The sequence below is a fragment of the Tetranychus urticae genome, chromosome 3, assembly GCF_039701765.1.
Source record: "Tetranychus urticae isolate SD_2017Ah chromosome 3, NJAU_TeUrti_SD_1.0, whole genome shotgun sequence".
Taxonomy (NCBI): Eukaryota; Metazoa; Arthropoda; class Arachnida; order Trombidiformes; family Tetranychidae; genus Tetranychus; species Tetranychus urticae.
The window spans coordinates 6,385,244-6,403,321 of NC_142960.1; the positions used below are offsets into that span (position 1 = coordinate 6,385,244).

The 18,078-nt window shown below is 31.5% G+C and overlaps 1 protein-coding gene across 2 annotated transcripts; it reads right to left on the reverse strand.

Annotated features, from left to right (window-relative positions):
• Nucleotides 1-161: 161 nt before the first annotated feature.
• Nucleotides 162-16,744, reverse strand: LOC107371139 (A-type potassium channel modulatory protein KCNIP1-like). 2 transcript variants are annotated; one of them, XM_089269223.1, is made up of 8 exons: nucleotides 12,298-15,757; nucleotides 10,329-11,541; nucleotides 2,597-2,721; nucleotides 1,424-1,493; nucleotides 1,275-1,348; nucleotides 977-1,189; nucleotides 639-701; nucleotides 162-570 (listed from the first exon to the last, which is right to left on the reverse strand). In XM_089269223.1, exons 2-8 carry the CDS (start codon nucleotides 10,348-10,350, stop codon nucleotides 520-522), a joined length of 618 nt encoding a protein of 205 aa, XP_089125349.1. In that variant the 5' UTR covers nucleotides 10,351-11,541; nucleotides 12,298-15,757; the 3' UTR covers nucleotides 162-519. The 2 variants fall into 2 exon arrangements, with proteins under 2 accessions (XP_089125349.1, XP_089125348.1); XM_089269222.1 differs by lacking the exons at nucleotides 162-570; nucleotides 639-701; nucleotides 977-1,189; ... (1 more) ...; nucleotides 1,424-1,493; nucleotides 2,597-2,721 and having other exon boundaries at nucleotides 10,346-11,541; nucleotides 12,298-16,744.
• Nucleotides 16,745-18,078: the final 1,334 nt, after the last annotated feature.

The following is an 18,078-nucleotide window of genomic DNA, read 5'->3' on the forward strand; positions in this document are numbered from 1 at the left end:
GTTACAACTAGCTGAAATACAAGTTAAAGAGTTGGATGAAAAATTTTGATAATAACTGTAACCGTGGCCTTTTTTCATAAAGAGTTATAATAGCATTTCAACATAGCCAGTCAAAGGTTAATAATCAATCAACAGTGTTCCCTGGAAGATCAAATGAACAGAAAAATTAAACTTTTAATCATAAATCATAGACGATGTAATCAATGTTAATAATTTTTAAAATTGTTGATCAACAATTTTCAAATCATTGTTTATTCAATTGAAAATTATACAATTTTCTAATCAGTAAATTGTCCAAAGCGTCCATTTCATTTACAATGTGTCCAGTATCTTTAAAAAGATAATCGAGTTTCCTTTCGTAACATTATGTCAAAATTATCCATCATGTATTGTGCGTCAAAAAAGTGATCAACAAATGAATCTAATTGAATAGTGAATGAATTTAGTTTCCAATAAATTAGTGATGAGAAAAAAGAAGGAAGAAAAAATATTTCAATTTAAGTGAAATTTTTCCAGTTTTCACTCATAAAAGACAGTGTCAAAAATGGCAAAAGATTGCATCCGATCTTCCTGAAATGAAAGGTGATTTTTTCATGAGAATTTCAACATTTTCTTTAAACAGTTTAATGAACATTTACCTTTTTACACCAAGAATAAAAATCTTCATAAGTTATAGAGCCTCGATTATGGATATCGATTTCCTGATTATCATGGCAATGAGTAAAAAGATGAAGAGCAAAATGAATTAACAAAAAAAGATGAATGAAGAGACAAGAAAATGATGATGATAATGATGACAATGAGATAATAATAGACATTCATTGATGAATCAGTAAATCAGATTAACCATCAGTGTAATCAACGTTGAAATTGCAAGTGAATATTGATCAATTATTATATCATGTAAACACTATCATCATAATTACATTTTTATATCAATACAGATGATAGGGAATATCATGTTCATCAGAATTACCTTGAAAACTCTATCAACATGTTGACGTATATGAGCATCGTTGACTCGAGGTTGAGTACTTGAACCAAGCATCAGATAAACAGCTTTAACTACAATCATCATTTCATCTTTGGTAATCACTTGATCACCATGAACATCATACAACATGAAGACCCATTCAATTTGGTCATTTAAATCGCCACGAGAAAGCATCGATAAAATGGTCAAGAATTGCTGAGACACCAAGAAACATTTCATTAAGAAGATTGAAAATGAAAAGAAAAAAATTGAACAAGAAAATGAAATTTGAAAAACTCACTTCAAAATTGATTGAGCTTTTGTTGAGATACCTTTTACAGGCATTGAATACACATGATGCATATAATGAACCATCTGAAACAGAAAAGAAGAGAATCAAAATTAAAATCTTTTTTCCCTGAAAATTGACTGGGAATCCTCAGAACTCACCTCCCAATGGAAAGAAAGATGAGAATAAATTTTTGAATGAATCTTCTTTGCAAACACCATTCGGACATTCCTGAATAAGAATGAAAAATTGAAGTTAACATTTTTCCTTTCAAATGCAAAATTCATCGAGTCAGTCAAATCTTTTCAGTAAATCTTTTCGAATCAATTTTTCACCAAATTTCCAAATAGTTACCTTAATCTTGAAATTGAAATATTAGCTATTCAATTTCATGGAATTTGTTTTTTCAAATGTTTAATAAAATTTCATCAATTGTTGATTTTCCTCTACAATTAGCAAACCAGAAAATTGAAAAACTGGAAAAATGAATTTCTGTTTACTTCTTTCCCATTTTAAATTAAATTATCCAAATAATTGCAGATTTATATTAAAGATAAATGTATTGCTCAGCATTTCCATATTTTCCTGGTTAATCTTGTTCCATCATTTGTTGAAAATGTTTCATTGGACTGAACATAATTTGCTTAACTTAATCTTATTTCAACTCTCGAAAATCTGATTGCAAGTTAATTGAGTTAATCAAGTAAAAATGGAAAAGCAAAATAATTAAAATGTAAATGAGAAGCGAAAAGAAGAAAACAAAAAATGAATTTCAATATCTTTTGATTTCAATTTAATCTCATTTTCTTTGATCAGCATTCAGGATAAAAGATGAAATTGAAATGATAAAAATAGCATTAAAACAAGCCAAACAGCAAATAATGATATTTGAGTGAAAATAATATTTCCATTTAATATCAACATTTCAATGTAAACCAATTTCAATTTGCAATCCAATTAAACTGAACAAGATTCAAGCTTTGTAAGAGCAAAATGTTGAGTCAAAAGTATTCAATTGATGGCATAAAGCTAATAAAGATTTTATTGATAATTTGAAAGATGAAAATGTTGAAAGGAAATTGAAATCAATATTGAAATGTTCATTTTTCACTGAAGAAGAAGAGAAATGATAAAAATGATGTTCCTTTATGTATTCATTGTGAATGAGTTGATGGCAAAATCATTAATCATTGGATAGGAATGAAAATCAGAAGCAGTGAACAATTGAAATGATTGATAACCTAAAGACAAATGATGGTAAAGACAGTGAAAGAAGATCGCCAAAATTATCGATTTGACTGAAAATTGAACTTTTAATCGAAATCGATGTTTACCTGTTTGAATCCTTGATAAATTTTTCGAAGTTCATGTTTGGCGAATTGAGTTGTGCTGGCCAATTTAGCCATATCTTTGGGTTTATATCGTGGCAATATGAATAATTCATCTTCCAATAAAATGTCTGAAAAGAGAAGAAAATATTTTTCCATTTTTTTAGTAAACTTGTTTCAATCAGTCGACTTGGATTACATGAACAATGTCTCAGTCATCAAGAAATGAGCCTCGACAAGTTAAAAATAGTTTTCAGAGAAAACTTTTATTCCATTATCATTTGAAAAGGTAAAAACTCATAATGACGATGTTGTTGATGATGATGACGTTATCGTCACCACAAAATGATGAGGAAGAAAAAAGAATGGAAAAAAAAGAAAATTCTATTCCAGTCAAAATTCCATGTCAAAAGCATCTTTTTTTCACGAATTTCACTTCTTTTCTCTCTCTCTACTTTCCATGTTCACTTGAGGTAAGCCTTTGATTGATGAACTTAAAATAAGATCAACATCATGTTCACGACTCTATTCTCGGTCCAGCCTCAGGAAAGGAAAGCATTTGTTCCATCTGAGGATAATTTTGAAAAGAAAAATGAAAATCTCTTTTCATATTCATCTGCTTCTCTTGGCTCAACCTTTTTTTCACTCCCTGTTATCATCAACCAATAAAGATAATGAGTTTACAAATTGTCTTGAGAAACATTTTCATCTCTTAATCACCATCATCATCATTTCCATGATAATATGAATCACAATTTCTCGACTGATTCAAGCGAAAATAGTTTAACAAAATCATTAACTTTCATCTTTGCAACGTTCATCAGTTCAATTAGCTGAAAATGTTCATCACTTTACTTGCAAGTTTTAATTTTCATATCAAATTGTCAACTAAATATAAATTATCTTCTTATAGCCACTAATCAGTGAATGAAAATTTTCCTTGTTTATCCTTTTTCGAGTGAAATGTTCATCTAATGTAAATCATGATCGATTAGCAAATTAAAGTTGTAAGCATTATAAAATCATTTGAGAAGCTTTCAAATTCAATTTCAACGAAATGCAGAGAAACAATTTAAAGTCAAAGTTGCAGTTTAATTAAACAAATTGAAACATTAGTCTTGAGCAAATTGCCAGACAATCAAGTTGCAAATCAAAGTTACGATTAAACATTCAGAAGATGAACAAAGAAACGATTCAACTCGACAGTCAACATGATAATGTTTTATTAAATTTTACTGTTAAACTAAATGAACCAGTTTCACCTAAAATTTAAATCTCATGAGCATTTGAATCTTTCTGGTTGAATCTCACTGCATCAACATTCATTAAAACACTTCACAATTAAACTGCAAATTGTTTATTAACCAAAGTTTAACCTCTTTTGTTCATAAATTTATTAAACCAAATTACTGCTAAACTTGGTAACAATTTAGCAACACAATTTAGCATGAAAATAAAGGTAAAAAGAGTCATTAAGATTTAGTAATTTTTGCTATTCAACCAGATTCGGTTCAATGTTTTCTAGAGTTTTTCAAATGAAATTTTCATTCTTGTTCAACATTTATTTTTTCAATAAAAGGTGAAATGAAATGGACTTTTACACCATTTTGATGAATTGAATTTTTGTGGTCAAATGTTTTGGGATTGATTTGGCAAATGGACAAATGAACTTTGAAATGAATGTTGAACTGACTAAATATTTACTTTTAAGGTGACCAACAATCTTGGTTGCTATTTAAACTTGCTAAATTGAACATTAATTGAACATGAAAATAGCCTGAATAAACAAATGGAACACTTTGTTATTGGATATTTTTAGATTTTCCTTTCCTTCTGTTTACCTTTTCCTATGAAAATCTCAAACATGGTCATCATCATCAATTATATTTATATGTTTCATTTTAACCAGGTAAACACAGGTTATAAGGTGCTGTTATTGTTGATAAAAGTAAATTAATGTTTTGTAATTGTATTTTCACGGCTCAAAGGGAAAAATGTAATTAATTTCAAGTGAAACTTGTTCGTAAGCTCATGAGTTTCTAACGATGAAAACGATACAAAATGAAAATGAAATTCATTAAATGAAATTGTTCGGTGAAAAGGATCATTAAGTTTACCATTGGATTCACTTTATTCAAGTGTTTTAATTGCAAGAAACAATATTAAAGGATCGTTTGGTAGATCCAGACCTCAAGTCAGTCATTTAAAATGTACAAAAAGAGCAACAATAAATGTTCATAAATGCATTAACTTGATCAATTGGATCGTGCAAAATTGATCAATCAAAGACCTAAACTAAATAGACTCATACACAGGCTCGGACCATTCAGTTGCAAGGGTAAAGACGTGAGTTTCTGAATTTGGAAAAGAAGAATGATTCGAAAAACTGAAAATAAACTCAAGCTTTGATCAGCAGAGTAGACCTTAGACTTTAGTTTGTTGCCAACGCGGCAGTTCTCGTCAAAATTGAAAACTGCAATTCCTTCACAGTTTTCGGAAAAGTTGATTCCTTTAGCATCACAAATATGCCAGGTGTTCCTGCTTTGGTGCCCTTCCGTGCCGATATTGATTTGACTTGTTTTCTGGGTCATTCCATTGAGATTTAGAGTAGTAAGTTAATAGAAGCGCGGTGTCAAAGGGGCGGGTCGAAGATGTAAAAAATAGATGGAACGAAAGTTTCAAAGTTCAAAATCTTTTATTTTTTGATTAAAAAACTTACGATTTGCGTTTTTGGAGCAATGAAAATTGAGAATAGTCGTTAAACTCTCTGTTTCCTTCTTTATCTTTCCTTAATAATGAACAATTTTTGCATTTTTGTAAAGAGGGAAGAGGGAGTTCGACTGAAGTTGCGAACAAACTGAGGACTCATAATCTGAACAACTTACTTTTTCTTCAAGTTCAGGTTCTTCAGCAAATTATCAATCCATAGTTTCCTTTGTCTCTCCGTCATCAGACGATTCAAAGATGGTAGTAGTAATAAAATGTCTTTTCTGGCTACTTTGTGTACCAGAAATCTCATTTTAAGGAATGAAATATTAATCAACATTTCACCAATGATTTCCCGCGTTTTTTATAAACGACATTATTAACGACATCATTATAAACAACATATTTTCTGGGTCACTTTTTTACATTATTTTTCTATGGAGATCATTATAACGCTTTGAGTTAGATTAAATATAAACGCCAAGTTAAATTGCGTAATATAAAAAAAATTATTTATTACTTAAAATTATCAATAACATATAATGATAATGAAATCAAAAGTATTATCGGTTATCGAACCATTTCATTCCTTAAAATGAGCTTTCTGGTACACAAAGGGGACCAGAAAGGACATTTTATTACTAGTATGGTGATTGAGGTGGAGGTGGATCAAGCTCTGGCGTTAGATACTGTATGATTGTGTGGTGGAGAAAAGGAACTTTGTGGTGATGCAGCAACAGTAATAGTGCCAGCACTGACATTGATTAACAATTTCACTCCGTATTCCTGCACCATGATAATACTTGCAGAGACCGTAACGGCTGAAAAAACAATTTCATGAGCACTCATGATAATAATTCTATAGTTGGTGAACACAAAATAATTGAAATGATTGTTATTATATGATAATTTTAATAAAAAAGTTTAAAAATCAAGGAAACAGAAGAGAAGCCGGAACAAACTGACAACTTGGATGCACTTGATGAAATGGTATTTTTTACCAATGTGACTTGTTTCGCCTGCCACTATTTCTTTTTTTCAACTTTGACTTGACCTGGCCTAACTTACCGACCCTTTTTCGCTTCGGACAGGTTCAATCTTTCGACTAAGTTTCATTTTTTGTTCAATTTTGTTAAATTATTTCAATTTTCTGTATTTCTTTTTGATTTTACAAATTTGTTTTGTAATTTTCCATTGAATTATTTTTTAAATTATTCTGTTTTTCAATTATTGGATCATCATAAGTGCTCATGAAATTGTTTTTTCGGTCGTTACGGCTGCTACAATTATTGCCATGGTGCAGCAATGTTCAGTGAGTTATTAATGAATGTCAGTGATGGCACTATAACGGTAGCTGTATAACCGCAAAGTTCCAACATTTCTGCACCATCACCATTATATTCCTCTACGGAATGTATTCCATCTCCGCCATCATCACCATCATGTCAGAAGTAGATTAAACTGAGGATTCATCATTTGATGAAACAGAATTCGAAGAGATTTTCAATGCGTCAGAGGATAAACCCCTACTTTCATCTGAATCTTTCTTCAAACTTTCTCTTCTCTTTCACGAAAACTGTCGAATTTGTTGTTTCTAAAAATAATAAAGAGGGAAAGAGAGAGTTCGAAGAGTATTCAATAAATCCTCGCCATTTCTCCAAAAAATCAAATCGTAAGTTTTTTAATTGAAAAATAAAAGACTTGCTCAACCTTGAAGACTGTAAGTCCATTCATTTTGAAGTTTATTTGACCCGCCCCTTTGCCTTCGCGCTTCTGATTTACTACTATTTGGCGAAAATATAATATTATCAACAATAATGTTTCAAACCACAATGAAACGGATTTTAAGATTCTCTGATAATTCCGAGTTTTGTCAAGTTCTGGTTTCTATTTAGAGTCCATTTTGCAACTCAACTCAAAACAATGATTTTATTTACACACTTTTCATGGCATGGCACATTGTATTTCACCTTCATTGTTTTAATAGTCAAAGTATCAACATAAATCGTCTGAAATCCTGTTTATTCAATGGTTTGTCCAGATTTGAATATTCAAGGCATGAGACATGATTGATTGGTAATATGATGCAGGAAAAGGTGAAAAATGATGATATTGACTCCCTTACACTTACAAAAGGCTGCAAAAAGTAAACAATGTTTTGGGAGTTTTACCTCCCAGTGACGTCAGAAGCTCAGCTTTGCTTCAACTTAAATGTTTTTTTTTGAATAAATATTTTTCCTCTTTTTGACCAGAAAAATAGACACAAACAGATGAATATCGTTTCTCATTGACTGATTGGTTGAGAAACCATTATCATTATAAATGAAATGAAAGAGAATCAACATTATCAGACAAGAAATTAATGACCCGAAAAATATTGTAACGAAATGAAAATAAAGCTCAACAATAGGCAACAAAGGTTCAAAATAAAAGGATCAAGTAGTACAAAGATGAAAATACATTTATCGTTTATTTCAGTGCAACATTTACAATCTCAATTTTTGCCCAGAAGGAGAGAAAGGTTAGAGGTTGAAATGCTGTGCCATGCAATGGGAACATTTTGGGTGATGAAAAGGATTAAAACATCAGGGAATGGATAGTGTCGATGCTGGAAGCATACAATTGTCATGTTGAGTCATTGAAATAAGAGAAGTCAAATTCCAATTAAAACACAAGGATAATGAACAAGTCATGATGCAGGAAGCAATATGATCAGATTGTAACTAGAAATGAAGAATTGCAATGAACAAAAATTTGTCTGAATTTTTCGACTTCGACATCGAGCAATATCAACTTGATTCCATCTGGAAGTTCATCAGCCATTCTGATAACTGTAAATAATTAGTGAATCGACCTTGAAATTCAGCATTGGCTGTATATATTGAAAGCTCATGTGATGAACTTTAAAAGAATAGAATAGAAAGTTTTACGAAAAACTCTATTTTCTCAGTAATTTAAAATTCTTCGTTTGCTAACGATAAGTTTCTTTCAGTGTGAGACTTTGGATATCGATGGAAATGTTGAAAGAAATTTCAATTTCTTTGATAGCATTTTCACCATCATTTCAGATGAAATATGATCAAGATCAAGATTATGATGAGAAAATGTCTTCAAGTGTGAAAATTTTCACTTTTATTGTTTCCACTTTTCTTGTCAAACAATAAATTTATGAATCTCAAAGTTCACTTCTTCTGGGAGTGAAAGTTATCAGCCCATTCGACTTGAGAACTAAATGTGGATAAAAACAATTTAATCAAATTCCTTTTCGTAAGCTGATAACAATCAAATTGTTGACCCATGATAAACGATTAACATGAAAAGTTCACCAAAAAAAAAGGAAAAAATATTTCTATTCAATTGACACTTTTTTGTTGTTGACAAAATTTATTATTAAAAATGTTGACTAAAAGTTGCAATTAAAGTGATGAGGAAAAAAAAGAAGCAAAATTTTGCATCATTTTAATGTGTTATTAATTTGTTCATGTTTCAATTAATAGGAAAATAAATGTTCACCATTTCCAGAGAATCGGGACTTTGCATGATCATGAAACATTGAATGATGATTGTGACTTTGTTATTTCACTTTATAATTGATTGTTGAAAACATATTTTTGTCTCAAATTATTTCTATTCCAGTTTGGCAAAGTTCAGTCAGTTCATTTGTTATTCATTTTTCCATCATTTCTCCATCAATATGAACAAAGTAACCTTCAAGGAACCATTTCATTGCATTTCTTTAAAGAGGAAAAGTTGAGGGAACAGAAAATTCTTGTGTCTTTAATGTAATAATTTGGCAAATATGTCTTGTCTTCACTTCATTACCATGCTATCCTAAAGTTATTCAGTCACGTAATCTCAATAATCTTTCAAGTAAAACAGGGAATTGCTCAAGCTGTAACAATTAGGTGGCAAAAAAAGGTTATGAATAAAGCATTGAAAAGCAAACAATTTCATCCTTTTAAGGTTTTAACAAATATTGTAACAGAAAAAGGTAAACTTGATGAAAGGTGAAAGGAAGAGGATAAAAATAGAGAAAACTGAAAACTCTTTCAATGGTCAGGTGTGAAAGGTTAAAGTAAATTGTAAATCCAAGGTTTGACCATTCATACAATTGACTTTTCTCGTGTTTTTCAATCAATCGAAGCTTTAAATAGTCTTTTTGTTTAGTTGATATTTGGTTGAAAACAAAAACAGTTCAAGTTCAAGAAGTAAATCTTATTCAAATGTTTTCATCTTAAAACATTTATTTCAAGAAACGTTTCATCAACAACAATTTTTCAACAAAATCAAAGGATAATTTTTTTTGAATCAACTGTTAATTTTTGCCGATTCTCAGTCTTCTATTGATTCTGATTTGAGTATCAATTTGGGTCTTGAATATCAATTGGAAGACCCTTTGCTTCGTCTTCGAATGATTGAAATTTTTTAGTTTTCGAAGTGAATTTTGAGTCTATTCAATGCTGCCAACATTTTTGACCAATAATCCTTGTACATTCTTGCCTAAAGGTAACTTGACATAATCTTGTTTCGCTTTTTATTGACTTCAATCTAACCAAGCATTGTTACCGTTTAATGTAAAATTTTGGTTGACTTTTTTGCTTTCTTTGCCAATTCACTTGATTGTTAGATTCAGTTTACATTATTGGCAATAGTTTATCATGATATTCCGTATCAATTTAGTTGAATCAGCAATAATAACATGTTGCAAAAGGATAATGTCTGATTTTTAGTATTGAATAGATGGAAAAGAAAACTCAGAAAGTAAGAAAAATAAGATGAAAGGGAATGAAAAGAAAAAGTGGAAAATAAAATGAACATTTATCATCATGTCAATATAACGTCAATATTGTCAACACGAAAGAAAAAAAATGTTATTATTCTTTCAATTTCCGAATTGGAAATTTCAAGAAAAACAAGACAAAATATTTTGTTTCAATTCTTTGCTAAGTTTCCAATTGAATTGCAAATACAGAATTTCCATCAACATGAATCGCATTTCTTGACATGAAAAAGCAAGTTGAAATTGTCTTACCTTTTACTGCGCCTTCAAACATTTTGATTCACCTTTTCACTCCAATTGGTGGACTGCTTTCAATGGCTCTGTCAATGAAAGTAGACAAATAAAAATTAAGCTTTACACTGGCAAATAAGTGCAAGTTATTGCATTGGAATATCATCCAGATTTGGAATCATGTAAGACTGAACTTTAAGGAGTAGATAAGGTAGTCTTTGATGGAGAGTTGAGCATCATTTACCGTCAAAGACATGCGTTATTAGTTTGATGATGTATTATTGATTAATCAGGACTTAACCTTCAAGCATTGCTCTATACTTTTACCGTTTAGCATCACAGACCAGATGAGAATGAAAACTTGTAAATAGTTCAGTTGATGCAAAACATTATTTACTGATTATCTTGGTTTAGCAGAAATGATTGATACATTAATGACAAAGTTGAAAATTGTTTTAATCGAATATTAAAATTTAATTTGAAAAAATTCTGCATTCATCAATGTTTCGAGTTGAAGTCAGCCTTTTCTTGGTGTCAATGAAATGTGCAATAAAATAATGGTTATCAGTTAATTTTGGGAACAATGAAGCAGTTTTGTTATCCAATTCAAGAACCATCAGTGGAGTTGACTCTCGATATCGTTTAGACAACAGCTTTATATTACACGTTTTGGATCGTAAGTTAAACAGAAGAAGATATTTCAAAGTTCTGATGAATTTTTCCATTTCTGCCATAAATTTAGGATAGTCGACTTCGTTTGCATTAAATGTACAATTCTTAGTGTTAGGCAAAGTACATTTATGTGGTGGGTTCGAGAATAAATAATGAACAATATTATAACTGGATCTGTCGACTCCGTCACAATAATTTTCACAAACACGAGTTACAGCCCATTGAACAAACCACTCAAAATCTTTCATGGGTACATTATGAGTATAAAAATCAACTGAAAGAGGATCGATTCTGATAGATTTAACGATTTTTGATGTAACTTTGTCAATATCCTTCTCTATCAATGTCAACATGACGATGTCTGTCTTGTCAAATGATGATTTCGATGAACCACAAGCGCTTTCCATTTCCAAGCTCACATTCTTGGTATATTCAGTGTTTTCATGAAACAGGTTTACTTCAGTTGGAAAAGTACGAATAACGATATCCCCGATCCGAAACATATCAGTGACCAAGTGTGGAGCCCTAACGGGCAATTCTAATTGAGGAAATAATTGTACTTCTAGAGAAGAATATTTTTCATTAAAATTTTTATCTTTAAATTTTTAAGTCATAGAATAACCTGTAGGGAAAAAGTTTGAGACTTTTTGGTTTTTTTCTTGTATCTCGTAAGATAATGGTTGAATTTTTCTGAAAATTCAACATGTTAGAGTTGGATAGTGTAGCTTTGATATCTGAGAAATCCAGAATGAAAAATAACAAAGGTCACTTCACAATCATCGCTCAAACTAGGAGGAGAAAATTTTTTTTGAATGAAATTGGTTTCGTGAATAACCTCATGAACAACATTTGATGAAGCTAAAAAATAGACCAATCGATGCAACTCTTTAAGACCTTTCAGTTAAAATACAATCCAAAAAATTCGGATTAGTCATTTGAAAGATATTCAATTTTGAATAGAATTTTAGCTTCAAAAAAGTTGACTTAGTCATTTTCTGTCTATGAGAGTTTTACATTAATCAAAAATAGAAATTTTTTTTCCTCCTAGTTTGAGCGATGATTGTGAAGTGACCTTTGTTTTTTTTCATTCTGGATTTCTCAGATATCAAAGCTACACTATCCAACTCTAACATGTTGAATTTTCAGAAAAATTCAACCATTATCTTACGAGATACAAGAAAAAAACCAAAAAGTCTCAAACTTTTTCCCCACAGGTTATTGTATCTCTGACAATGAGTATGAGTTAAACTTGTTCAATTCATTTGGTTCCAAGTATGAGGTTATTCAAGGGAAAATATTAAGAATTAGATAAACTTACCAAAATCATTCTTATACGAATACTGCAGTTTCCATTTTTTATCAACATAACCAGGTTTTACCTCTTTTATTAGCATACATGAAGCCAGTTGAAACACCGAGAAAAAACAAATAAAACTTTTAAAATCCATTGAGTTTGATTGAATTGAGTAACAGCGATCTTCAAGTTAACAGCGATACTTGTTGATGAACACTGGAACTGACAAGCGATAAAAGGTTTCTAGGTTTAAGTAACTAAAGCTGGTTACTTTCACTTCTCTTATAACCAAGTAACCAGAACATTTTCGGTGTAATAAATATTTTTAGATGAAATGTTACACAAAAATTAATACAAAATCCAGGATAACTGGAATAAGATATTAATAAGTTGTAATGACCTTTTCAAATTACTATTGAGAAAAGCATGAACATCATTACTTTCTTCAAACATTGAAGTTTCCAATTGAGTAACCATAAAATAACCAAAAAAGTTAAAAGTAACTTGACCTCAACCACTTCTTGACCGAGACTTACCCTTTCTTTGTTTGACAGAACCCGATTTCAGCTGAACAACAAAGACCTTTGTTTACTGCATTTCACTCCGAACTATGTTAAATAGACACAAAGAGTGTGATCGTTTAATCGTTTTTGTTTCAAACCCTTGTGTTCATTTCAACCAATAAAGTGCTCAATGGATTCAAAATCTCATTTGGTTCATGTTCTTTACGTTCTATCTTTTATTCATTTGTCAAGTCAATGGGATGATTTAGTGTTTCATGCTGCTTCTGAAACTGAATATTATATGAATATCAAAACCAGTGTTGACTCGCAATGGATGCATCGTAAAGACAATGCCAAGTGGAGAGATGATAGTTTGTCTGAAGGCGTTATTTATACAGTCAACAGCTGCAAAGTGCAACTCGACGATAGAGATAATTTGTATCTTTATTTACTAAAGAATGAAACTAATTCTATTCATGGACCGATAAAGCTCAGGTCTGATCAAATTGAATTAGATTTGAGATTCAATATAAGCCAAAGTACTAAGGATAAGTATCGGAACACGGATCCAAAGGAATTTCAAAGGTACTTCATGTATAATGCTCGTTGCATCTTATCGCAATTGACATATAAACTTGAAATTGAGGGCCATGTGGGTGTTTTGTTCCGAAATTTGAATATTTATCTTGAGTTGGATTCGAAAACTGCGTCACTTTTCCCGAAGATCGAAAGAGGCGATTATTTCATAATTAATATCATAAATTTTGATAAATTTCCATTTATAAGTAAATATTTGCCAGACAGACATGACACACTTTCTGGTGGAAGCGACGGTTTCGCAGTTTCCCATTCAATTTTCAACTACACAATTGTACCCATAGATAAAGCTTTTAATGAAATTTAAGTCATCAACATTCAATTTGTGGAGACAGGATATATTTTGAATAAAGATCATTTCAATCAACTCTGAAATAAGATTTTATTATTGGTTTACACATACATTGTATAACTGCTGAAATACAAGTTGAAGATGATAATGCAAGATTTTGATACTGGCTGTGGCCTTTCAACCGTTAAGGTTTCCTAGAAGAGCAGATGAACAGAAAAATTAAAATCAACAGTTCCAGAAGTGAAGCTAGGCAATTGCAAGCGATCTGTTTCTCGATCAAAGCTTCAACACATTATAGTTATGCGAGGCAACTATATCTCATTAGCAAGAAAAGCTTATTGTTTAGCCATCCAAGTGTCTGCTTGTTGAAAAAGCTGAAAATCAATTCATTGGTCTTACAAGATTCGCTTATTTTCTCATGATTTAGAGAGTAATTAATAAATCAATCATGAGCATCATCATTCATCAGCTTATGTCGCTTTCCGCTTCTGCAAAAATGGTGCAAACGTAACTGTCGCAATAACTATTTCATTACATTGTCACTCTTACGGCTGTCTCAATCTTGAAAAGACCTTGGACAATCGAAACATTTTTAAATGATGATAATGATGAGAACAGGATAAAGTTGATGTGCTTCTTGGCCTGAAATGAAAACGTTCAATTGGTACTTACAAGATTCTAGCATCCGTATGAGTGGCAAATAATTATTGTAGTAATATATGTCACTCGTACGGGTGTCGGAATCATGCAGAAACATTCTTTGCTTTCACCAACTTTTTCTCGCAACTTTCCACAATTAAATGCGATTCTTGAGTGCTTAGCTTGAATCAGCACCATCAGCTGCATTAGCTATCCTCTCGAGCATCGATCTCTTCTTTATGCTCGTTTGAGAGAGTGGGAAATTTTTCGTCATTGCGATCGTTTTTCGCTTCTGCAAAATTTGTGCAGTCATAAGAGCGGCAATAATTACTGTATTACATTGCCATTCTTATGGCTGCATAAATCTTCAAAAGGACTCGGGTAATCGAAACGATTACTCACATCTATCTAAATCCATGAATTACCTCTGCAAAAATCGTTAATTCTTCGTTTATGTCGCTTTCCGCCTCTGCAAAAATGGTGCATTCGTAAGAGTGGCATGAATTATTATATTACATTGTAACTCTTACGGGTGCATCAAGTTGAAAAAACCTCAAGTAATCTAAACGGTTATGAGATCATCTGTGATTGCATAGAGATCGGCTTCAATTTTCTTACATCCAAATCAGCCAATAATTGATGAATAAGTTAACTTTCATCAAAAAGTTTGTTTTAATTCACCAGCTTTTGCAGGTAGCAACAATTCTGGTAGCACAGCTTGAATAAGGACATACGAGATGTAAAAGAGATAAAAATAGTTTCATACAGTTTTTAAGATAATAGTTTTGATGGTCAGTAAAATAGAGATGATTAAATGATTAAAGGATTAATACGAGTGTAATACCAAGAAATGGAATAAAACGAAAAAATAAAAGGAAATGGAAGTTGAAAGGGAATTTAAATGTTGCTCTTTCATTGAAAAGTAATGATGCTGCAGAGGAGAAGTTCAAAGTAAGCAAAGAGTTAATCTTTAGATGTTTTAGTGGATTTGGATGCGTTAGATTAGATAATAAAGTAACCAAAGAGTAAAAAGATGAGTGGAACTGCTTGAATTGTAGAAAATTGCTAATTATGACTTTTTCTTAATCAATCTTTTCAAGGTTAATCTGATCCCAACTGATCCTTTGATTTTCTTAACATCGAAATAGGCCAAGAATCGGTAAAGGAGTTAACTTTCATCAAAAAGTCCGTTTTAATTCCCCAACTTTAGCTCTCAGCTTTTCTCAATAAAATTTCGAGTGCTTACCTTGAATTTTTTATAATCAGGATGAAGTTCAGACAATCGATGTGCCTCTTGACCATAGACGTCGCTTTTATCATAGTTAATCAGAAGACATTATATAATCATAATGGAAGATAAAGTTGGCGCTGATTGGCATAAAATAAATTAACAACAAAATTAGCATGAACTTCATAATCATGTCGCTTTCCGCTTCTGCAAAAATGGTGCAAACGTAACTGTCGCAATAACTATTGCATTACATTGCCACAGTTACGGCTGCATCAATCTTGAAAAGACCTTGGACAATGGAATCGTTTATGAAGATGTGCGTTGAATATCAGTCTAAATTCATGCATTTCTCATGCAAAATACATTTACTTGTTTCCAATTAGAAAGGTCTTCCCATTCGAGAGAGTAGTTAATTCATCACGAACTTTATTAAAACTATGAACGCATTCCACTTCTGCAAAATTTGTCAAGTCAGAGCGGCAATAATTTTTGTATTACATTGTCATAGCTACGGGCGTTTCAATCTTGAAAGTACCTTAATGAATCGAATCGGTTAAAATGAACTAAACAGCAGGTATTAAATAATCATAACGATGAGAACAGGATAGTACAATACTCATGTTACTATGTTAAATACTCAAATCTCTAGTGCACCGGCAAGTTTTTTAGGCAAACGGATGTAAGTATTCCAAATGTTTCCAAGCTTCTTCTTCCAAAATCAACTTCGTGAACAGGATGGTTTTAAAAAACCAGTTCATTTGCTTGCTTTGTAACTTGGTGAACTCGAAATTCTGGCTTTTCATTTCTCTTTGAAATCCGTCGCATTTCCCACGTAGTACTGCTTTAAATACTGGCCAGGTGAAGCAGAGGTAACAAATGGCTCTTCTTCATTGAACCAGAAAAAAACTTTCATTGTCAATCAAATGGCACAAATACAGAAGATTGATTTCTAGTCTTTCAGGAATAATTTGGTGAGGATTAAAATGAAAAGATGAAGACGAGTGCAATACCAAGAAATGGAATTATACAAAAACAAAAGCAAATGACATTTAAATGTTACTCTTTGATTCTAAAGTAATGTTGCCAAAGAGAACTTCTCTTAGAGAAGTACAAATTAAGCAATGAGATAATCTTTGGATGTATTAGTTGATTTGGATGAGATAGATTAGATAATAAAGTAAGCTAAGAGTTAAAAGATGAGTGGAACGGCTTGAATTGTGCAAAATTGCTAATAATGACTTTTCCTTGAGCAATCGTTTTAAGGTTAAATAAATTATCTGATTCCCAACGAAAGATAAGAAAATATGAAATGAAATTATGCAGAATGTGCAAAAATGTGCCCAGTTCTAGGGCTTATTATGCTTAAAAATATTCTTATGGGTATTCCCATCAGTTTTTTGATAATGAAAGTAAGTACATTTAAGTGCTTATTAGTTAAATTAAGTCAATGAAAACAATTTTTTGCCTGTTTTTAGAGCGCCATCTCCGAGATAAAAAATTAACTCCAGACAAAATCATAAATCAATTTTATTTAAATAAAATAATAAAACCAAAAAGCGGCGCTCACAGCCTCACGAAACAGAGCAATAACAGGTATGTGATATTGTTAATGATTGCAAATTGAGATCAGATTGTACGAATTGATTGAATTCACATAAAAATTATCAAGGATTAGAGCCAACAGATACGTCTGCATCATTGTGATCGCAACTAAATCTCAAATTATCTGCACTGGTAGACACAGAAGTTGAAATATCAACGCCATCGTGATCAGCATTATTAAATCTTGTTAAGCTGCAGAGTTCAAAAAATTAAACCAAAGCTGATTGAGTGAAACTGCCACGGATTCTTTCCCATAAATTTCTCTCCATTCTTTCATCGATTGTTTGAAAATCAAAATCGACAGCTTCGATCGTGAGCTCCCTCTTCTGTTTCATGTGCAGAACAATTGCCACAGTTGTGATGAAAATGGTAATAATGTTGCTTAAAACAGGTACCAGAGTAAAATTCAAACTCGTTCGATGGTCGATTACATGTTTTAAATCGTCAAGTTGAACATCTCTGCAGCACAATCCGACCACTAGTTTGAATTGACCAGTCTTAAGTCTGCTAAGCATATGCTTCTGCTCCATCAAACGAGGCGAAAGAATGACTAGCTGATAAGTAAAAGGTAAGTCAAAGGTCATGATTGAGTCAAACTCGCAAAAATTATGCTTTTCGTGTTTTGGGATTCATTTGGAATCTTATACACCGAGTTCCTTAAAAAAGGTGAAACAATCGATATTCAAAGTTCAAACATTTTATTCAGCCACGAATCCTCTGAATATTTATCTTGAGCTGGATTATGAAACTGCTGTAAAGAATGAAACTATACTTCAATTAAAGTATAAGTAAATAGTGGGCCCTAGAACTTGGGCCAACAAGATAAGATTTTAATGAGGGTCCACTGATAATAGGGGTCTTATCTAGGGAACTAGGAACTAATAAATGGGTAAAAGGACAAATAAACAAATAAGAGTTCTTTATTTTAACTAAGATAAAGA